Source organism: Mauremys reevesii, linkage group 1 (genome assembly GCF_016161935.1).
Source record: "Mauremys reevesii isolate NIE-2019 linkage group 1, ASM1616193v1, whole genome shotgun sequence".
NCBI lineage: Eukaryota > Metazoa > Chordata > Testudines > Geoemydidae > Mauremys > Mauremys reevesii.
Window position 1 is genome coordinate 1736272 of NC_052623.1, and position 23967 is coordinate 1760238.

General features: G+C 47.6%; 2 protein-coding genes across 2 annotated transcripts; one reads left to right on the top strand and one right to left on the bottom strand.

The window, feature by feature from the left end:
- The first annotated feature begins 3703 nt into the window (after window positions 1–3703).
- On the top strand, window positions 3704–4651 carry LOC120386006 (olfactory receptor 52R1-like). Its single transcript, XM_039504727.1, has one exon. The coding sequence runs from the start codon at window positions 3704–3706 to the stop codon at window positions 4649–4651; it is 948 nt and encodes a 315-aa protein (XP_039360661.1).
- Window positions 4652–20156: 15505 nt separating this feature from the next.
- LOC120398666 (olfactory receptor 52K1-like) lies at window positions 20157–21104 on the bottom strand. The gene has a single exon (XM_039526218.1). The coding sequence runs from the start codon at window positions 21102–21104 to the stop codon at window positions 20157–20159; it is 948 nt and encodes a 315-aa protein (XP_039382152.1).
- Between the last annotated feature and the right edge of the window lie 2863 nt (window positions 21105–23967).

Below are 23967 nucleotides of genomic sequence, written 5' to 3' on the forward strand. Positions count from 1 at the left end.
TCTGAACTCCTGTATAACACGGTCATGAAATTTTACCCAATTACCCCTAGATTGAGCTCAGTAACTTGTGTGTGACTAAGGCCTGGTCCACACTAGGATTTTACAGTGTAGAATCACAGACCCAGAGGGTGAGAAGGAACCACAAGGGTCATCTAGTCTAACTCCCTGCCTCAATGCAGGATTTGTTGCATCAAAACCATCCCAGACAGATGAGGATCCAGCCTCTCTTGGAAAACCTCCAGCGAAGGAGCTTCAACCACCTCCCAAGGCATCTGTTTCACTGTCCTGCTGTTGTTACAGTTAGGAAGTTTTTCCTGAAATTTCATCTAAATTTGCTGTGCTGTAGTTTGAACCCCTCGACTCTTGTCCACCCACTATGGTGAGACAGATCAACTTTTCTCCATCTTTTTATGGCAGCCTTTCAAGTAGCTGAAGAGCATTGTCATGTCCCAGCTCAATTTTCTTTTTTTCAGATTAAACATATCCAATTCCTTCAGCCTTTGCTCGTATGGTTTGTATTCCATCCCTTGGATTATCTTTGTCTCTCGCCTCTGGATCCTTCCCAGTTTCTCTACATACTTCCTATTCTCCAGCTGAGGCCTAACCAGCACTGAGTAGGGGAATACTATCACCTCCAATAACTTGCATGCTACGCCTTTGTTAATGCAACCCACAACTGCATTTTCTTCCTTTGCAATAGGAAAACATATCCACACCCTAGAGAGCTGTTGCTGTATCAATCTAACACCGGTGTAAACAGCATGGGGTCGATGGAAGAATTCTTCCATCGACCTAGTTACCACCACCTGGGGAGGTGGCTACCTACGTGGACGGGAGAACCCCTGCCATCGGTATAAATAGTGTCTACACTGAAGCGATATGGCAGTGCTGCTGTAGCATTTTAAGTGTAGACAAGCCCTCAAGCAGATCTACCAGAAACGCATCTAGTCTGGGTCTGCAGCCACGAGGAGATGGAGAATCCACCACTTCCCTTGGCAGTTTGTTCCAAAGGTTAATCACTCTCAGTGCTAAACATCTGGCCCTTATTTCCAGCTGGAATTCCTCTGGTTTCAGCTTCCAGCCATTGGGTCTTGCTCGGCCTTTCTCCGCTTTACTAATGATTTTCACCCCAAGAAAGTCTCTGCTTGATCATTTTTTTGATAAGTTAAATATCTGATGCCCTTTTAGTCTCTCACTGTCTGGCATTTTCTCCATCCTCCAAGCATTTTTGTGGGTCTTTTCTGCACCCTCTCCAATTTCTCAACAGCCTTTTTGAAATGTGGACCCCAGGACTGGACACGGTCGGTTTCACCAATGCCACATGCAGAGGTAAAATCCTTCCCCTGCTCCAACTCACCACTCCCCTGTTTATGCATCCAACGATCACATCAGCGCTTTTGGCCACAGCATCGCACTGGGACCTCACAGTAAGTTGGTTGACCACAATGACCCCTAAATCCTTTTCAGGGTCCCTGCGTTCCATAATGCAGTGATCTAGTCTGTGAGTCCGGCCTGCATTGTCTTTTCTGAGACAATAACTTTTCACGTGACTGTATTTGTATGGGCCTATTCTCCCAATCAATCAGTATGCCTGCCCTGGCCTCCTCATTGTAACCAGTGATTTTCTGTTTCCTTCCAAATCATTGATGAAAATGTTGAATAGCATCGGACCAAGAACTGATCCCTGCAGAACCCCATTAGAAACACCCCCATTCATCCCCTTGACAACTGATTTCTGAGATCTGTCAGTTAGCCAGTTTTTAATCCACTTTACATGTGCTCTGCTGATATTGTAGAGTGTTAATGTTTTATCTGAATGTTTTCACCTAATGAATACATCTCAGAGAAATTGAAGTTTATTGTATCTGCGCAGTGCATTTGATCAATGAAATATGTACTCTCATTAAAGGATGAAATCAGTTTTATTTGACAAGACCTGCTTTTCATAAACCATGTTGTTGACTGGCATTAATTATATTCCTAGACTTTTTTTTTAAACTAATCTCATACCAGCTTTTCCGTTGTTTCTTAACCTTGTCAAATCTTTTTTTTTTAAATTCCTCTTTTTTACTAGTTTACATCAGAACTGTCCTGTAGTTGCCTTTTTTTTTTGTTTTTTTTGTTTTTTTGTGGCTCTGCAGCTGACAGATTGTGTACTTCTACTTCCCAAGGAGATGTGTGGTGGTTCGGTCAGTTCATACCGCTGGTGTTCATAACTCTAAGGTTCTATGTAGATGCTGTTTAACATTCTCCTTGGAAGCTAATGGACTGGAGACTATTCCATCACCTCATGTGATAGCAGCCCCTCATACTGCTTCTTTCCAAATGCAGAACAAAACTATTTCTGCAACACATCTATGTTTTCTGCAACATTAAGAAGTTTCCTTTCTCCCTCTAGGAATTGGCCTAAACCTTTTCCGGGATTTCTTTTGTTCTTAATATACGTAATAACCTTCTATTTGTTGTCCTTAGCCTCACCAAGCATGGATTTTTCCCTGATGTCAGTAGCTGTCGCTTATCAATTTCCATAACTTCCAATTTGTATTGCTTGCTATCTATTTTCCTTTTTCCCCATTTCTATACATTGCTTTCCCCGCAAATTCCTGCCTTCACTTTGCCACTGAATTGGGTTTTTAGCCAAAGATCTCCACCTCCTTGACTGTGGAATCGTGACTTTTCAGCTATCAAATAAACTTTTCTTAAAGAACTCCCAAGTTTCATTCCCATTTTCCTGTGTAATATTTTCGTCCCAATCAGGTTTCTTGGTAATTTTCTTCAGCTTTGGGGAATTAGCCCTTTTGAAGCACTAAGTGTCTATAGATATTACTGGTTGGGAACTGTTCTGTTTCTCTAATTGAATGTAATCAGTTCTATTCTTTCCCTCTATCATATGCCTCCATTAGTGTCTCTTCTCTAAAGTAAACTGTTCCAGATTTTTCAGTTTGTCGGCATATGGCAGCTTTCCCCATTCTCAGAGCCTGTCTCAGAAATCCTCTTTATAATGCTGTATCCTCTTTAGAGACTGGGTGACCAAAACTGAGCACATCTCCAGAGCAGGTTTTCTCCATCCCATTTCTTAGGCATCCAAACATTGTCTTTGATTTGGCCACAACTGCAAATGAGTATGTGTTTTGTTGATCTGCTGTCAATGACCCCCAGGTCTTTTCCCCGAGGTGTTTTCTGGTTGGGATGTTTCTCCCTGGTACATGTCTTGGCAAAGGTTTGATTTTTTTTACAATCTCAGATTTTTAGCAACCGGGTGAATGGGGAACTCTTTACAGCATGAAATTTCTAGTCTGGCTTTCATTGCATTAAGGAAAAACGATGGATAACCAGTATCTACACTCGTGTTTCCTGCTGGTGCCTATTAAGGTTTCCCACACCACGACATGTAGATTTATTGATGAATGGAGCACCATCAAATATGGAACTGGGATTAGTAGGGCCAGTTGTTCATAATTCATTTATCTGAATAATGAAAATGTCATTGTTCAGTGTGTGTAGAGCGACCAATCTGCTTCACCCCTGAGAACAGCCTCCAGTAGTGCATGCAGTGTCTCATGTTAACATTGTCTCTCCATACAGGCTTTAGTATTTTGACCATCACCCTAGACCCTGGGCACATACAGGAAGTCTGAGGAACGTATGGTACGTGCGAGAGACATCGTTCTGCCTCAGAGTTGGACACCTTCTCCTATACTCCATGTCAGATTCCAACACAACCGAGTTCACCAACCCCTCCACCTTCATCCTGCTGGGCATTCCTGGCCTGGAGGCAGCCCACGTCTGGATCTCCATCGCCTTCTGTGCCATGTACGCCATAGCCATCTTGGGGAACTTCACCATCCTGTTCATCGTGAAGACCGAGCAGAGCCTGCATGGGCCCATGTACTATTTCCTCTGCATGCTGGCTGTCAGCGACCTGGTCCTGTCTACATCCACCCTACCCAAGACGCTGAGCATCTTCTGGTTCAATTCCAGGGAGATCGATTTCAGTGCCTGCCTCACCCAGATGTACTTCATTCACTGCTTCTTAGTGGTTGACTCTGGGATCCTTGTGGCCATGGCTTTGGATCGCTATGTGGCCATCTGCCATCCCCTGAGACATTCCACCATCCTGACAAACCCTGTGGTGGCAAAGATCGGCCTGGCCGTGGTGCTTCGTGGCAGCATTCTCATTCTGCCCTATCCCTTTCTGGCGAGGCGGTGGCCATATTGTAGAACCAACATTATCCCCCACTTGTACTGTGAGCACATGGCCGTGGTGAAACTGGCCTGTGCCGACATCCGCATCAGTAATTACTACAGCCTCTCTGTTGCCTTCTTGGTGACTGCTCTGGATGTGTTTTTTATCACTGTGTCCTATATCCAGATCCTCAGGGCCATCTTTAGCCTCCCCACAAAGGACGCCCGGCTCAAGACTTTTGGGACCTGTAGCTCCCACCTGTGTGTCATTTTAGCCTCTTACATCCCAGCTGTCTTCTCTCTCCTCATGCACCGGTTTGGCCACAATGTGGCCCTACATTTCCACATTCTCATGGCCAACGCATACCTGCTCGTGCCCCCCGTGCTACACCCCATCATCTATGGGGTGAGGACTAAACAGATCCGGGACAGGCTGCTACAGCTACTGAGTTATAAAGGGATGTAAAGTTTTCTCCTGGTGCTCTGGCTCTCAGACCGAGCTCTGTGCAGAGCTGGCAGGTGACAGGGTGCTGGGCTATTTCCCTGAATCACTTGACTGGACAGTCAGAGAGACATTAAACCCTTTCCTGACGTTACTGTGCTGTGTCAGCCTGACAAATGGGGGAATCGGTCTATGTACAATTCAGTGGGTTGCCACGTCTCTAATTGCTGGTATCTGGACCCCCAACACCCCACCCCTTCCTCACCTCTTCTGCCAAGGCTCCCTCCCTGCTTTGCCTCTTCCCCCCCAAGGCCCCGCGCCTGTTGCTTGCTCCTCTATTCCCCTCCCCCTGTCACTTGCTGGAGCCTTTCCACCCCCATCCCCCGACCCCAGCTACAAGGGAGCCATTTCAGATTTTGGTGGGGATGGCAACTTTAGCTTTGATTCCAAAGGCTACTTGAAAACGCTATTTTTTTTGGCAGATAACTTAGCAATTAGCTGACAGGAGCACTGTGTCTAATTCTGATATGAACAAAAGAAATTAAAATAAATGTTAGACCCATTCAGCTCTAATACTAATATGTTCTGACATCTTGTGTCCAGTCACTTAGAATATAATGTATATTCTTACGTTGTTACTAACTCAGCAGAGAGAGACAGACGCCAGCAGGACTCCTGGGTTCTATCTCAGGTCTGGGAGGAGAGTGGGGTCTAGTTCATTGCAGCAGGGAGGGGTGGTGGTGCAAAGGGTGGAGATATATCTGGGGTTTCTATAAGAACATCAGAGTGGACATACTGGGTCAGACTAATGGTCCATCTAGAGCATTGTCCTGTCTTCCATCAGTGGCCAGTGCCAGGTGCCCCAGAGGGAATGAACAGAACAGGGAATCACCAAGTGACCCATCTCCTGGGCCCATTCCCAGCTTCTGGCAAACAGAGGTTAGGGACACCATCCCTGCCCATCCTGGCTAATAGCCATTGATGGACCTGTCCTCCATGAATTTATCTAGTTCTTATTGGAACCATGTTCTAATTTTGGCCTTCACAAGTTCCCCTGGCAAAGAGTTCCACAGGTTGACTGTGAAGAAATATTTCCTTTTGTTTGTTTTAAATCTGCTGCCAAGTAAATCTATTCAGTGACTCCTAGTTTGTGTGTTATGAGAAGGAGTAAATAACATTTTCTTCTTTACTTTCTCTATACCACTCATGGTTTTATAGACCTCTGTCATATCCCCCCTTTGTCATCTCTTTTCCAAGCTGAAAAGTCACTGCCTTATTAATCTCTCCTCATATGAAGCTGTTACATGTCCCTAATCATTTGTGCTGCCCTTCTCTGTACCTTTCCGCACACAGTATTCAAGGTGTGGGCATCCCATGGATTTATACAGAGGCAATATGATATTTCCTGTCTGATTCTCTATCCCTTGCCTAGTGATTCCCAACATTCTGTTCATTCGTTTGATTGCCACTGCACATCGAGCAGATGTTTTAACCCTATTAACTCACATTAGATTGTATGAACTGTCTGTAGCCTTATATCTTTGGGCTGTTCCTGAACTCTTCCCTCATGCTCCTTGCACTAAGGGGAAGTGTACTAGTAGGATTTTATGTTTTTTATTTTACATAATTTAAAAGAAAAAATATAGGATAATAATGTAGCATGTATGAAATGTATTGGTATCTGATTCAATTATATCCGGACAGTCATCCTTTTTAAATAGTGGAAAGGAACGGCCTAGTGGGCCATGGGTAAAGATGCATCAGCCAGAATCTGTGTCTGAGCTGATTTCAAGGCAGTAACAGACCTTTCAGGGTGACCACTTCGTTGTAGGTTTAGCATTTGAAAATAAGTAAAAGAATGTAATGATTGTTTTTCTCTTGCATTGCAGTTTGATGTTCCTGTTCAAATGCTCTGTGTAAATCAATTCTGTTTTGTGTGTGAATGAGGAATGTGTGTGTTAGAAAATAAGTGTAAAGGCCGTCACTGAACCAGATGTTCTAGGGAGGAACCGAGGACAGACTCAAGGGTGCCAGAAAATTACAAGATGCCCCAATTGAAATGTCAGAAAAGGACAAATTAACAACTCTAAAAATAAGACACAGGCACCTATGAATGGGGACAAAATAGCTGCAATCAAAACCAGCCTGGGGGCAACTCCCTAAAAACCTTAATAAAAAACAAAATTAAAAAAGCAATTTTTAAAAACAAGCACTCATCAAACAACAATTGATTACAGCAAAACTCATTGGTTGCAATGAAAAAAACCACACTATATACAGGGTGCCTTGCTGTGAAACTTTGGGTTCGTCCTGACAAGACTTCCCCAGAGCATCGTGTCATGACTGACTGAACCCGGCTCCCCCCTACCCGTGAGGAGAGAGGAGGAGGGGTAAGTGAGCTACCGAGCCGGAGCCCACATCAAAGCCCTATGGCAAGGAGTCATTCTGCCCCTGGGTGATTGGGGTCAGACCCAGGGCCTTGATCTTCTTGAAGGTGGACTTCCGCTGCCACAACAACCTAGGCAGCAATTGCCTTGGCGTTGACGGGGGTACAGCTGGTAAAGGGGCTGGGGGGGGTCCATCTGAGGCCCCCTCGGGAAGGGACTCTGAGAGGGGGACGATACCGCTCCCCTCTGTTGTCATGGCGTCTGCAGCCAGAGCCACCTGCTGGGCTGTATCAGCAGGTGCGGCAGAAGTCTCAGCAGCCGCGTCTCCCCTCCTTATCTTTTGGGGGGATTCTCCACCTCCGCATCGAGGGTGAGTTGCCAATCCCATTCCTTTCGTGTGCCACGCTTCCCATGAACAAGCACCCAGTGTGATGCTACACCCCATATCCTTCACCGAACTATTGTTATGATACAGATATGGGATAACTAAGATATATTTCAGGGAACCTGGGTCATGTGAGGTATCATTGGAAAGGTTACGATTTACTAAACATGATTATCCAATTTGTACGCATGGGTCATCTCTGTATCTGAAGATAGCAGTATTGACTATGTAGCAATTACAATGGGTGTGTACTTGGGAACGCCCACCAGACAGTAGGCAATCAGCCTGGAGGAGCCATTTCAGAAGGACAATAAAACTGAAGATTCTAATCTCCCACCTTCCTGAGGAGCTTCCCGGGATGTTGCTTTGACGGTGCCGGGGCATCCGATGATGTCACCTGGTACGGAGGACCACCTTGGACACTGCTGGTATTTTTCCACTGGAAACAAAGGATTCCTGCCTCACGTAAATCCTACTCAGGGATGGGAAGTGAGTCAATCAGGGCTCTTCTCCATTGCCTCCCCGCCCAAGAAGGGAGACGGCTGAAAACACCTGAAGAAACAAAGGAACTAAACTGGGGAGAGACAAGGGTTGAGTTGAGGCTGAGTCAGGAGTTTAGCCTGTGAAGAGAAATAACTGCAACTCTAAGCTACAGAAACTCTGCAACTTCCCTAAAACAACATTTAGGGTGAGAAATGACATGTTGTAACCTCCTTCTTTAGTGAATTAAGCTGAATTAAGCTTAGGTGGCCTGTTTTGTTTTATTTGCTCAGTAATTTGCTTTGTTCTGTTTGCTATCCCTTATCATCACTTACAATTTATCTGTTGTAGCTAAAAAGGGGGGGGCAGGGATAGCTCAGTGGCTTGAGCATTCACCTGCTAAACCCTGGGTTGTGAGCTCAATCCTTGAGGATCTGGATTAGGGATCAGATCCTTAGGGAGCTGGGGCAAAATCAGTACTTGGTCCTGCTAGTGAAGGCAGGGGGCTGGACTCAAGGACCTTTCAGGGTCCCTTCCAGTTCCAGGAGATTGGTATAAGTCCATATATTCCTTGTTTGTTTCAGACCCCAGTTTGTGCAATTCATATCTGGGGCAGGGGTAGAAAGCTGTGCATATCTCCCCCGACATTGAGGGTGGGGGCAGTTGTTATGAGCTCATGCTGTACAGATCTTTCTATACAGCACAAGAGAATGCATTTTGGGTTTACACCCCGAGGGACGTGTGCATGTGAGTGCTGGGCTGAAGCCTCCCACACAGAGCTGATTTCAGTCTGTGTCCGCAGCGGGTGTGGCCTTGCCTGGGTGTGTGCTGGAGAAGGCTTGAGGGCCTGACACAGCAGGACAGGGTGAGGGAGCCCAGGCTGGTGGAACGGGCGGGCTCAGTGGAGCCCCAGCACATCAGGTGGCATCCCAGATGGTGGGTCCCACCTGTCACAGCCTCCTCCCCCTCCACATTGAGGGGGAGGTGCTGAGTCTGTGCCTTTCGGGTGCCACACTTCACCTGAATGAGCACCCAGTCCTCCAAGGTGGAGGTGGAGGGCTGGTCGGGAGCAGAGGGCAGGGGCAACGGATCCAAGGATAAGGGAGGCATATAGATCATTGTTTCAACCACTGTCATATATTTGCAAAAATGTTGTACAAAATGTGACATGTGAGATGTCTATGATTTGCTGGTTGCGATGATGCTATCTGCATGCATGGATCACTTTTGTTTTGGGGGCTATAAGTACTGGCTCTCTACCTGTATTTCAAGTGTTTTCTCCTGGGGTAACGCCCACAAGGTTTTTAGCCAGCACATCTTGACGGGATTATTAAAATTAAGTGGCTCATCAAGTATCAGTTAACTGAGAATAGACCCTGGGAGACGCCCATCTACACTGAATGGATTGTCCTTCAAACGTGCTGTCTGGGGTATAGCTAACGATTTCCTGCAATGACTCGGTGAAATGCATGGACATGTGACTTGTCCATGTGACTCCAACCACTATCTTGTTACTGTACTTTTCCACAGGACGAACAATGGGATTCCCTCCACCTGGCAGAAGATATAAAAGGCCCTGGAAACTCCTCCATTTTGCCTCTTTCCTGCTCAAACCTCTGGACTCTGGACTTATACTAATGGGAGCATCTAACCAAGAGAGCGAGGCCCTTCCAATGATTTGGAGGCAGCCAGAGACTTGATTTAACACAGCAGTTTGTTCCATCACTGCTACAAGCCTGAAGCAAGAGCTTTGCAATTACTGTATGTATTTGATGCCTTTAATCAGTTTTAACTCTCACTTTTCTTTTATTTCTTTTTATAAAGGAAACCGCTTTTATGACTTCCTGTTAGCCAGTATGGGGAGAGAGAAGTTCACTCTTGTTGCTGGTTTGGTATATCCTATGGGGGATTAGCCACCAGCCTTGGGGTATATCTGCCCTATATCTCGGCAGTGTGTTGAGAATTCAGCATTCTCAGTTGTGACCCAAGAAGGCATGGTTACCAGACGTAGCACTGGGCCTCCCCCGAAGAACAGTGTACCCATTAATGGGCCCCCGGATGGGGCACCCGGAAGGATCCCTCTAATGCCTGTCCATCATGCGCTGCCGGAGGCAGTCGGATCTGAACCTGCTGGCAGAAGGCTAAATGGGAACGTATGTGCCGTCCCCCACCAGGCCCTTCTCCACTGCCTCCTGGGCAGTGGCCTCCAATGCCAGGAAGAAAGCCACCTTCCCGTACATCTTGCAGGCTCCCGCCACCCTCACCAATGCCTGCCAGGGAGGCAGGGGAGGAGGTGCCAATGGGGGATGTAAAAGCCAGTTGAGGCAGGGAAAGGGGGCACACTGACTGGCGCGAGGCGGGGAACTACAAATCTCTGTTCAAGTCCCTGCTCCAAATCAGGGAGAGCAGAAATTTTGGATCTGGTCCCTCATGTCTCTCTTGGAAGTCTAAATAATAAGATGGGTGAACTTAGAAGCCTGAGCAGTGTAACTTTATTACCCAGCCTGCCCCTCCCTCAGTGTGGCGAGAACAATGAACCAGCCCCTGTTGCAGGGCAGCCTTCCCTTTACGCTGGAAACAACACACGTTTTAGGTTAAAATATAAAAGAGATTTATTACCTAAGGCAAGATAGATTTTAAGTGATTATAAGTAATAAGTGTGCAGATCAAAGGAGCTTACCTAACAAATAAAGCAACATTGCAATCTGAGTGCTACAAACCAGACTGGATCTGAATCAGGCAGTGACTCACCCTATCGCACAAATAGTTCACCAGTGTTCTGTACGCAGGCCGGGATTCCTCATTTCCAGCTGGGACCACCTCCCCACTCAAAGTCTTTTCACTCTAGCTGTGTTTTCAGGTGTTCAGTCGTGGGGGGAGTGAGGCCAGCTGCTGATGTCACTTCCCCTTTTCATAGTTTCTGCCATGTGGAGGGAACATCATTTTCGCAAACAAAGCCCCAGCACAGTTAATGGGAAAGTACAGGAACAAGATGGAGTGCGGTGTCACATGAGCAGGTCACATGCCCGTGCATGAATCAGTGAGTCACAGTTCCATGGCACATTGTGTTCAGTGAGGGCCATCAACTTGAATAGTCCATTCACAGTGTGCTGGCTAGACTGGATGTAAACTACCTTGTAGGAGTTACCACAGGAGGAAACACATTTGAAATTCAGGTGTATAGTCAATATTCATAACTTCAGATACAAAACCTGAGCCATGCCTACAGATAGGATAACCCTGTTCACCAGACCATAACTTTTCCATAGACACCTCACACGAAATATTTTGGAGAAGATTTGTTGCAATTAGTGGTGAATATGGGGCTGCCAGTGTGTTGCTTTGGGGTGCAGAGTGGCACAGCAATATGTCTGTTGAACTAGAGCCTATGAGATCTAATTCTGTATTTTTCTTATTTTTCCGTTGACCTCATGCTGTCTACACCAGGGTAAGGCGGATACAGTGACATCTGTCTGGGGTGTGGAATGTTTTGCTATTGCAAAAAAGCAAATGCAGTTTTGTGCTGCCTGAACAGAGGCACAGCATGCGACTCATGGGAGGTGACAGTGTTCCTCTTCTCCGTGCTGGTTAGGCCACAGCTGGAGCACTGTGTCCAGTTCTGGGTGCCACATTTCAGGAAAGATGTGGAGAAAGAGCAAGAAAAATGACTAAAGTTCTAGAAAACATGACCTGAGGAAGATTGAAAAAACTGGGTTTGTTTAGTCTGGAGAAGAGAAGACTGAGAGGGGACATGATAACAGTTTTCAAGTACATAAAAGGTTGTTACAAGCAGGAGGGAGAAGAATTATTTTTCTTAACCTCTGAGGACAGGACAAGAAGCAATGGGCTTAAATTGCAGCAGGGGAGGTTTAGGTTGGACATTAGGAAAAACTTCCTAACTGTCAGGGTGGCTAAGCACTGGAATAAATTGCCTGGGGAGGTTGTGGAATCTCCATTGTTGGAGATTTTTAAGAGCAGGTTGGACAAATACCTGTCAGGGATGGTCTAGATAATACTTAGTCCTGCTGTGAGTCCAGGGGACTGAACTAGATGACCTCTCGAATCCCTGCGATCCAACACTGCTGTGATTCTGTGCCCACTCCCGGTGCCCCTCCTGCCTAGCTGACATTTTGAGGTTCCTTCCACTCCTCTGATTCCATGATTCTATGCCTTGGCCATGTTGAAAAATTCTTAGAATTGTTCCGGTGAGGAGCCCTAACACCTCCTTACTTTCCAGCAGATAAAAGTCAGGTAACGGCTCCTCTTCCCCTCCTCCTCCCTCCCCGTTAACAGTCAGAGCCCTGAAATACAAGACCAGGAGGGGACAGTGTCTGTGCATAAACACACAGCTGGCTCCTGAGCTCTCACTCCGAGTGAAGATTTGCCTCAGTGGAGACTAAGCAAATCACAGGTGATGGACTCAAAATTTGGCCTTGTCTTGTCCACATACCAACACCTTTCATCCTGAAGGGTCCTCTGTGCCACTGAAATGCAGCCACCTTGGGGCTGGAGCCCATCAACCTGGGTGGGCAGGGTCACACAGCAAAGAAGGACATTTTGGCCAGTGATACTGGAGCAAACCCATCCCCTGTGGGAAGGGCCCTGGGATGTTTACTGGCAGCACAGAGGAGAAAGGACCCCAGACCTATTCTCCATCCCATCACGCCCACGTTGCACTGGGTTTGTCGAGCAGGTGAGCTCCTCAGCAAGAGATGGTGCCTGTGAATCCTGAGACGGAAGCATCTTCCCTGGGAATCCCCCTCAGGTAGCTGTGACCTATACCGCTCTGAATCCAGCATCTGCAGCAGCATCTCACACCGAGAGCTGACACAGAGGAGTGCAGCATTTATAATATAGCTCTGTGCAATCCCCGTCAGTTTGCTCAGTGTCTACCAGAGAAAGCACATCTGGATGTAAACAGGCTGGAGAGGAGCCTGTCTGCACTTCTGTGCTATTTATACAGCTTTAGGAGTAAGCAGTAATTAAGGGACCTTCCCAAAGGGAGATGAGAACTCCTGGGCTCTGTACTGAGTCAGAGAGCAATTGGCTGCTCTGTGTATTTGTGTATATTTATAAATTATAGTTGATTAGGAAGAAAACTAGGGATAATGCTGAGATCTCCACAGGGTGTGATACCCTGTAAATGCCCAGGATGGATGGATGGATACTAGACAGACAGAACTGGACAAAGATGACTGAGTAGAGAAATGAACATTTTCATTGAAGGCTCTTCAAAACACCTAGCAAAGGAAAGTCACGATGAACATATCCCCATTATACAGATAGGTAAACTGAGGCACGGGAAAACATGAATTGGCCAAGGTCATTCAGAGACTCAATGCCAGGATGACACACAGAACCCAGGAGTCCTGACTTCCCTGCCGTAACCACAGTCTCTTCGTCACACCAAGAGGGAAATGGACTCTCGCTCTGGCAGGGGCTGTTCGTTGGGTGGGATGCAGAGGAAAGGCTGGTAGAGGGAGCCTGAGCCTTCGCCATCCTCTGAAGGTGAATCTGAGGTTTTCAGAACTAGCTGGAGTTTGTGAGCTCCCCGTTCCTGTGAGGTGTGAACTCCGAGATTCCACTTCTGCTGCCCCTCAGAGACCTGCCAACGCATCACAGTCACTGGGGTCACTTCGGGGGAACAAACTTAGTAAAACCAACACCAACAGAATGTTCCCGTGGACAGAGGGCAGCCGGGGGCCTGTTCTTGGCACAGAGGCCTCCCCCACCCCATGAAAGCTGACTTGGAAGAAGGGAGGCCCTATAGGCAGGATAGAGACTGGATTAATGTTTGCATTGGATTTGTTCCTTTCCTCCCAGTCTCTCCCAGGGGGAATTGAAATAAAATGTTCCAGGCTGAGTCAGACTTTCCAGCACTGCCCCGGCTGGAGGGCACTTGGATTCCCACAGCTGAACTCGCTGCCTGCTCCTCTGGCCAATCCCGGTACACAGCACCTGGGCTTTTCAGCACTGGAATGGGACTGAATAAATTCTCCTGTCCGAGTGCAACAGGGTCCCCGTGTCCACCTGTACTCAGGTTACTGACACTCTGTGGCTGGCCAGCCTGGTTTGACCTTCGTCTGCAGCTAAAGGCAAAGCGGGGAGGGGCTAGGCCCTGATTTGGCTGGATCACTGTGTCTATCATTTATTATTATTGTCTTAATTGTGGAAGCCTGCAGAGGCCCCGCTCCAGTTCATGGCCCCTTGTGCTGGGCCCTTCACAAACCCAGAAGCAGAAACAGCCCCTGCCCCAGGGAGCTTAGAAATCAAATTCAGACAAGGCCCAGCTACTGAGTGTAACACACCAGAGAGGGGGCAGGCAGGAGACGGGGAGGAGCAGCACTCAGAACGGGTGGCTCCATAGGCTGCTGGGTGGGCGTGAGACAGCGGAAATGCACAGCCCGGCCCTGGCTGTTGGAAGTGAGTCCTGGGCCGTTAAGAGCAGATCACATGTTCGGGGAACTAGACTGGGGCTAGCGAGAACCGGCCATTGAGTGGCGGCTGCAGCAGACACACAGCTGGGAGCGCGTGACTCTCCATTAGCTTTTGTAACCTGCTTTAGTTCCAATCACACCTCCCTCCTTCCAGTGCAGACTGAGCCTCCTTCTCCTTAATTCCCAGGACAACGCCCGGTACCGGAGGGGGGACCAGAGGACAGGACAGAGGTAACAGGGCTGTGGGGAAGTGGTCAAGTGTCTTCCTAAAGAGGGGCGGCTCCAGGCATCAGCACACCAAGCACGTGCTTGGGGCGGCAAGCCACTGGGGGCGCTCTGCCGGTCGCCGCGAGGGCGGCAGGCAGCCTGCCTGCTGTGCTTGGGGCGGCAAAATGCCTAGAGCCACCCCTGTTCCTAAATTTTAATACTCCTTTTTGATCTTTGAATCAAAGCCATATTAATAGACAAGACGTGTTTGCTGACATCCCACGACCTGAGCACACAGCTCCCTTCTCTCTCTAACAATGCAGGCTCAGAACATCACACAAAAGATGGGACCCCCCTGACCTCCTGAGTCCCTCATTGGCGTGCCCTCCCTGTCAATCAGGCTGACCAGGAGCTTTGGCCTCTCCCCATTGGCCTTTGGGCCTGTCATTCTCAGGGTCCTGGCTTCCCATCGACCCTCCCCCTTCCTTTTGGTACTGGGAGATGCCAATCAACCCCCACCCCACTAAGTTTTTGTTAGTGTCCAACAGTCCCTGTACACAGAGTTGACGCTAACGAGTCCAACCTGCAGCTGTTCACAGTTAACAGAAACCTTCAGAGCTCAGGCCGGTGGAGTCGGAGCAGAAGATGGCGCCCATCCCATTCTTCAGTCACACACTGGAGTTCAGCCCAAATTCAGTGCACCAGGAATGCTAGATACAAAGCACCAGACACACAACAGTTGGTTTGTGCACCGAAGGACGCTGGGAGTGTTATGTAGAGAGACGTAGGGGTGCACAAAGAATCACAGGGAGTCAGTTCGTTTCCTAGCAGCGGCACTGAGCAGCAAGCGTCAGGGGAAAAGGAGTTTGATAATAGCAGGCTCTTAAAGCTAGCAGGCCAGGCAAAGAACAGTCAGTGGGTGGGCGTTGAAGGTAGACAAATGGAGACTAGAGATACAGAGGACATTTTTAACACTGAGGATAATTGACCATTAGAACAATTTAGCAAGGATCAGGTTGTGTCTCCATCACTGGCCACATTTCAGTCGAGATGGGAGATTTTCTCAAAGATCTGCTCTAGTTCAAACAGGAAGTCATCCAGGGCAGGCCTACGGCCTGTGCAATGCAGGAGGTCAGAGCAGATGACACTAAGATGGGGGAGAGGTAGATAGGCTGGAGGGTAGAGATAGGGTGACGTAGACAAATTGGAGGATTGGGCCAAAAGAAATCTGATGAGGTTCAACAAGGACAAGTGCAGAGTTGTGCCCTTAGGAAGGAAGAATCCCATGCACGGCTACAGGATGCGGACCAACTGGCTAAGCAGCAGTTCTGCAGAAAAGGACCTGGGGATTACAGTGGATGAGAAGCTGGATATGAGTCAGCAGTGTGCCCTTGTTGCCAAGAAGGCCAATGGCATATTGGGCTGTATTAGTAGGAGCATTGCCAGCAGATCGAGGGACATGATCTGATAGAGAGATATGCACAGCTGTTTGCCCCCACTCCACCTATTAATACATATTCTGAGTTAATTTATAAGTAAAAAGTGATTTTATTAAATACAAAATGTAGGATTTAAGTGGTTCCAAGTAGTGACAGACAGAACAAAGTGAATTACCAAGCAAAATAAAATAAAACATGCAAGTCTGAGCCTAATACAGTAAGAAACTGAATACAGATAAGATCTCACCCTCAGAGATGTTTCAATACGTTTCTTTCACAGATGGGACACCTTCCTAGTCTGGGCACAATCCTTTTCCCGGTACAGCCCTTGTTCCAGTTCCGGTGGCAGCTAGGGGAGTCCTCATGATGGCTCCCTCTTTGTTCTGTTCCACCCCTTTATATATCTTTTGCATAAGGTAGGAATCCATTGTCCCACTCTGGGTTCCCACCCTCTAGCAGGGTGCTTACCCTGATCCTGCCATCCATTGTCCCGCTCTGGGTTCCCACCCTTTTGAAGGGTGCTTACCCTTAGCCTGCCTTTACGGGATTAAACCCGCCCTGGGGGAAGGTTGTGGCTGGGAGCTACTAAGATGGGCTGATTGGGAAGTGGCTGCAGCTGGGCCACACCCCAATCAGGCCACAGCTGGCCCCTATAAAAGGCTGTGAGCCAGAGGCCCAGGGACAGTCTCTCTCTCTGTTTGTAGAGGGAGATGGGCCTGGCTGCAGGGAGCTGGACACAGGGTACCTGAGTGGAGCAGGGCTGGGGAAAGGCTGAGGAGCTGGGCAGCTCCAGCCTGGAAAGCCCCAGGCTGCGGCCTAGCATTGGGCTAACAGGTCCTGAGGGTTGCAGAGGCAGCCCAGGGGTAGGCCAAGGCAGCAGGTCCAAACCCAACCTTGCCAGTGATGAGTGGCTGATACTGCAGTCTGCCCCAGGGCGTGGGGGCTAGACGATGACTGGCAGTAGCCGTATACTGAGGTGAGATGGGGATAGTGGGTGGGGGGTTCCCTGGGCAGGGGAGACCCTAAGACTGAGGGGTTACTGCCAGGGGCAGCACCCCAGTTAAAGGGGAACTGGCATCCAGGGAAGGAGATGGGGCCAGAGGACAGGTGGATTACGGTCTGCAGAGGGTGCTCCGGAGATGAATTGCGCTAGTTCCCGGAAGTCACCAGCAGGAGGCGCCGCAGGGGTGAGTCCGCTCGTCTACACACCCTCCTTCTCAATGGAAAAGCAGCAGGTTGAAGATGGATTCCAGTTCAGGTGACATGATCACATGTCACTGCAAGACTTCATTGCCCACTTGCCAGCACACACATATACAGGAAGACTTACAGGTAAAACAGAGCCATCTGCAGTCAATTGTCCTGGTTAATGGGAGTCATCAAGATTCCAAACCACTATTAATGGCCCACACTTTGCATAACTACAATAGGCCCTCAAAGTTATATTTCATATTTCTAGTTTCAGATACAAGAGTGGTACATTTATACAAATAGGATGATCACACTCAGTAGATTATAAGCTTTGTAATGATACACAGAAAGACCTCCGTCAGATACAAGACAACTGGTGGGAGAGCAACGCCAAAGAAATTGAGCACTATCCTGAGACTCACAACTCAAAGATGTTCTTCAGTGCTATTAAGACTGTCTATGGACCTTCTAAACCAAGGACCACCCCATTGTTCTCATCAGACAACACAACGCTGATTAAAGATAAAGAAGGCATCAACGAAAGATGGCGAGAACACTTTAGCAACCTTCTCAATAGACCATCAACCGTGAATAATAATGTCTTCAATGAAATTCCACAACAACCTGCTCTGACAGATCTTGACTTTCCGCCCACTATAGATGAGATTAAGAAAGCTGTTAGCCAGATGAGTTCAGGAAAAGCTCCTGGAAAAGATGGGATACCAGCAGAGATATACAAAGCAGCAGGTCCAGCAGCACTAGCAGCGTTCCACAGCGTGAACATCAGCATCTGGGAGGATGAAAACATACCACAGGACCTCCGCGACGCTACTATTGTCTCTCTTTCTCCGTTGGTGGGAAGATCATTGCCCGCATCATCTTGAAACGCCTAATAGCCAGTATTTCCGAGGCAAATCTACCTGAAAGTCAATGTGGTTTCCGACCTGGCCGGAGCACAGTCGACATGGTGTTTGCTTTCAGACCAATACAAGAGAAGTGCATTGAACAGACTATGCACCTGTATGCTGTCTTCATAGATCTGACAAAGGCTTTTGATACCGTCAACAGGGAAGCCCTTTGGACCATTCTAACACGACTTGCCTGCCCAAGAAAATTTGTCCAGGTTATAAGCCTTTTTCATGACAGGCGAAGTATTGTCTGCTGGAGCCACATCAGCCCCCTTCAACATCACCAATGACGTGAAACAAGGATGTGTTCTCGCTCCTGTCCTATTTAACCTGTTCTTTGCATGCGTCCTTAACCATGCAATGAAAGATCTGGACCGAGGTATATACTTGAAATACCGCACGATGGTTCACTTTTTGACCTCCGTCGCCTGAATGCAAAGACTAAGACAGTGCAGAAACTCCTTCTTGAGGCACTCTTTGCCGACGACTGTGCCTTCATGGCTCACACTGAAAATGATCTTCAGCACATTGTAAACAAGTTTGCTGAGGCCTCGCAATTCTTCGGACTAACTATCAGCCTCGGAAAGACAGAAGTTCTTCACCAACCTGCACCTGGATCAAATGCTTCTGTCCCGAGTATCTCCATTGACGGCACTCAGCTTAAAGTAGTGGAGAACTTTAAATACCTGGGTAGTGTCATATCTAGTGATGGATCACTGGATAATGAGATCAACGCATGAATATCCAAAGCAAGCCAGGCACTTGGCTGTCTGCGTGTCAAAGTTTTAAACCACCACAACATCCGGATGTCAACAAAACTGCTTGTGTACAGAGCTGTTGTTCTCTCAACTCTTTTGTACGGGTGTGAAACATGGACACTATATAGGCGTCACATCAAGCAGCTCGAAGCATTCCACATGCGCCGCCTCCACAACATCATGAAGATCCGCTGGCAAGACAAAGTGCCCAAACTCGAGGTCCTCAGGAGAGCCCAGATGACAAGCATCGAAATGATGATCATGAAGTCACAGCTATGTTGGACCGGTCATGTCAGCCGCATGGATGCCAACAGAATCCCCTGCCAGCTTCTCTATGGTGAGCTCTCCCAGGGCATCCGGCATATAGGTCGTCCACGAAAACGTTACAAGGACACCATCAAAGCCAATCTGCAGTACAGCAGTATCAAACCCAGAGACCTTGAGGACGCTGCCAGTGACAGAACACAGTGGCGTGCAGCAGTCAGAAATAGCTGCATCGCCTTTGAGGCAGGCCGCTGCCGGTGTCTACAAGAGGCACGCGAATGATGTCACAGAGCACCAGCAGCGCACAACCCACTGACCCCGAACATCCCATGCACCATCTGCAGCAAAATGTGCACCGCTAGAATTGGCTTGTATAGTCATCAGAGAGCACACCATGAGACCAACAATAGATGATCTGCACAGATTTGTCATCATCAGATCGATGGACTATCAAGAGAGAGAGAATGATACCTTACAAGGGACCTTTTGCATGAAGCATATTTATATTCCCACTCATTAGCATATTTTCATAAAATCATATAGAATGCGTCACAATTAGGAAAACCTTTTTCAGTAGGAGGGTGGTGAAGCACTGGAATGGGTTCCCTAGGGAGGTGATGAAATCTCCTTCCTTAGAGGTTTTTAAAGGGCAGGCTTGACAAAGCCCTGGCTGGGATGATTTAGTTGGGGTTGGTCCTGCTTTGAGCAGAGGGTTGGACTAGATACCTCCTGAGGTCCCTTCCAACCCTGATATTCTATGATTTTATGACAGGGGTGGGAGTTTTGGGGGGGAGGAGAAGATGTAAACAGGGTCAGAGCCTTGGCAGAAGATGTGGGGCAAGGGATGGGATTTTGGGACTCCAGTTACCAGCAATTAGAGAGGTGGCTGCCCACTGAATCGTACATGGCCTGATTCCCCAGTTTGTCATGCTGACCCAGCACAGTACGGTCTAGAAAGGATTTCATGTCTTTTTGACTGTCCGGTAAGTTTTCAGGGAAGGGGGCCCAGCACTGCGTCACCTGACAGCTCTGCATGGAGCTCGGTCTGAGAGCCAGAGCACCAGGAGAAAACTTTACATCCCTTTATGACTAAGTAGCCGTAGCAGCCTGTCCCGGATCTGTTTGGTCCTCACCCCATAGATGATGGGGTGTAGCATGGGGGGCACCAGCAGGTACGCATTGGCCATCAGCACGTGGAAATGTAGGGCCACATTGTGGCCAAACCGGTGCATGAGGGCGGAGAAGACAGATGGGATGTAAGTGGATAAAATGACACAGAGGTGGGAGCCACAGGTCCCAAAAGTCTTGAGCCGGGCGTCCTTTGTGGGGAGGCTGAAGATGGCCCTGAGGATCTGGATATAGGCCACGGCGATAAAAAACACATCCAGACCAGTGACCATGAATCCCACAGAGATGCTGTAGTTACTACTGATGCGGATGTCAGCACAGGCCAGCTTCACCACGGCCATGTGCTCACAGTACGAGTGGGGGATGAAGTTGGTTCTACAATATGGCCACCGCCTCGCCAGGAAGGGAAAGGGCAGTACAAGTATGCCACTGCGCAGCACCACGGCCAGGCCGATCTTCGCCACCACGGGGTTTGTGAGGGTGGTGGAATGTCTCAGGGGATGGCAGATGGCCACGTAGCGATCCAAAGACATGGCCACAAGGATCCCAGAGTCCATCACTAAGAAGCAGGCAACGAAGTACATCTGGGTGAGGCAGGCACTGAAATTGATCTCCCTGGAATTGAACCAGAAGATGCTCAGCGTTTTGGGCAGGGTGGATGTAGACAGGACCAGGTCACTGATGGCCAGCATGCAGAGGAAATAGTACATGGGCTTATGGAGGTTCGGCTCCCTCTTCACAATGAACAGGATGGTGAAGTTCCCCAAGACGGCTATGGCGTACATGGCGGAGAAGGGGATGGAGATCCAGACATGGGCCATCTCCAGGCCAGGAATGCCCAGCAGGATGAAAGTGGGGGGGTTAGTGAAATCGGTTGTGTTGGAATCTGACATGGAGTAGGGGAGAAGGTGTCCAAGTCTGAGGCAGAACGGTGTCTTCTACATGTACCGTATGTTCCTCAGACTTCCTGTATGTGCCCAGGCTCTAGGGTGATGGTCGCAGTACAAATGCCTAGAGAGAGAGACAATGTTAGCATGAGACACTGCATGCACAACTGGAGGCTGTTCTCATGGGTGACGCAGATTGGTCTTTCTCCACACACTGAAAAATGACATTTTCGTTATTCAAAGAAAAATGTCGTCGTGTGGGAAACCTTAATAGGCACCAGCAGGAAACGTGAGTGTGGATACTGGTTATCCCTCATCATTCCTTAATGCAATGAAAGCCAGGCTAGAGAGGCCATGCTGTAGAGAGTTCTCCATTCACCCGATTGTAAAAAAAAATAAGAAGCTTTTGCCAAGACATGTGCCAGGGAGAAACATCTCAACTAGAACACACCTCAGGGATGGAGAATAACCTGCTCTGGAGATGTGCTTAGTTTTGGTCATCCTGTCTCTAAAAAGGATACAGCATTATAAAGGGGATTTCTGAGACAGGCTATAAGAATGGGGAAGGCTGCCATATGCCGACAGACTGATAATTCTGGGACTGTTTAGTTTAGAGAAAAGACAAAGAAGGGGGCAGTTGACAGAGGAGAGGAATATAAAGAAAAGAACTGATTACATTCAACTGGACAAAGAGAGAACAGTTCCCAGCCAGTAATATCTATAGACACAGTGTTCCATAAGGGCTAATTCAGAAGAAAATTACCAAGAAAACTGACTAGGAGGAAAATATTAGGCAGAAAAATGGGACTGAAGCTTGGGAATCCTTTAAGAAGAGTTTATTCGATAGCTAAAAAGTCACGATTCCACAGTCAAGGAGGTGGAGAACTTTGGCTAAAAACCCAGTTCAGTGGCAAAGTGAAGGCAGCAATTATGTGGGGAAAAACAATATATGCAAATGGGGATAAAGGGAAAATAGATAGCAAGCAATACAAATTGGAAGATGTTTAAATTGATTGGGGACATTAAAGATATCAGGGAAATATCCATGCTTGGCAGGGCTAAGGATAACAAAAAAGGAGGTTATTAAGTATATTAAGAACAAAAGAAATCCTAGAAAGGGTTTAGGCCAATCCCTAGAGGGAGAAAGATGGAAGAATTCCACGCTTGTTGTATAAAATGTAGATGTGTTGCAGAAACTGTTCTCCATTTGGAAAGAAGCAGTATGAGGTGCTAATATCACATGAGGTGATGAAATATTCCCTAGTCCAGCAGCTGCCAAGGAGAATGTTAAACAGCATCTACAGTAGAACCTTAGAGTTACAAACACCATAGTAACGAACTGACAGATCCACCACACATCCCCTTCGGAAATGGAAGTAGACAATCTGTCAGCAGCAGAGCTAAAACAAACCAAAGCCAAATACAGGACAGTTCTTCGTCAAATGTAAAGAATTTTAGAAAAGGGAAATATTAAAAACAATTATTTCACAAGGTTAGGAAACAATGGAAAACTGATATGGGATTAGTTTAAAAAAAGGTCGAGGAATCTAATTAATGCCAGTAAACACATGATTAATGGAAAACAGGTCTTGTCAAATAAAACTGATTCAATCGTGAATGTGCACGTTTGGTAGATCAAGGGTACTGTGCAGATGCAATAAACTTCAATTTCTCTGAGACATTGGATTCAGTAGGGGAAAACAATCAGATAAAAAATGAACAGTCTATAATATCAGTAGAGCACATGTAAAGTTGATTAAAAACTGGCTAACTGACAGATCTCAGAAAGCCATTGTCAAGGGGCCAGTGTCAGGTAATGGGGATGTTTCTAGTGGGGTTCTGCAGGGATCAGTTTCACACCCGATGCTATTCAATATTTCCATCAATGATAGGGAAGGAAATAGAAAATCACTGCAGAAAAAATGTGCAGATAACCCAATGATTGGCAGCATGGTTACAATGAGGAGGCCATGGCAGGCACACCGATTGATCTGGTGCATAGGCCCATACAAACAAAATGTTTTAACACAGCCACATGAAATGTTATTCTCACAGAAGAGGGAATGCAGGCCGGATCAACAGACGAGGACACTGTATTATGGAATGCAGGGACCCTGAAAAGGCTTTAGGGGTCATAGTGGTCCACCAACATATTGTGAGCTCCCAGTGCGATGCTGTGGCCAAAAGGGCTGATGTGATCCTTGGATGCATAAACAGGGGACTGGTGAGCTGGAACAGGGGAAGGATTTTACTTCTGCACGTGACTTTGGTGAAACGAACTGCATCCACTTGTGGGGTCCACATTTCAAAAAGGCTGTTTAGAAATTGGAGAGGGTGCTGAAAAGAGCCACAAAAATGCTTGGAGGCTGGAGAAAATGCCGGACAGTGAGAAATTAAAAGGGCCCCAGATATTTAACTTATCAAAAAAATGATCAAGGAGAGACTTTCTTGGGGTGAAAATCATTAGTAAAGCGGAGAAAGGCTGAGCAAGACCCAATGGCTGGAAGCTGAAGCCAGAGGAATTCCAGCTGGAAATAAGGGCCAGATGTTTAGCACTGAGGGTGATTAACCTTTGGAACAAACTGAGAAGGGAAGTGGTACTGATCCTCCAGCTCCCCATGGCTGCAGACCCAGACTGGATGCTTTTCTGGAAGATCTGCTTGAGGGCTTGTCTACACTTAAGATGCTACAGCAGCACTGCCATAGCGCTTCAGTGTAGACACTATTTACACCCATAACAGGGGTTCTCCCATCCACGTAGGAAGCCACCTCCCCAAGAGGTGGTAACTAGGTCGATGGAAGAATTCCACTCTTCTCCTAGTGAGGACCAGAGGATGGAAGATGATAAAATACCAGGGCCGCCTGGAGG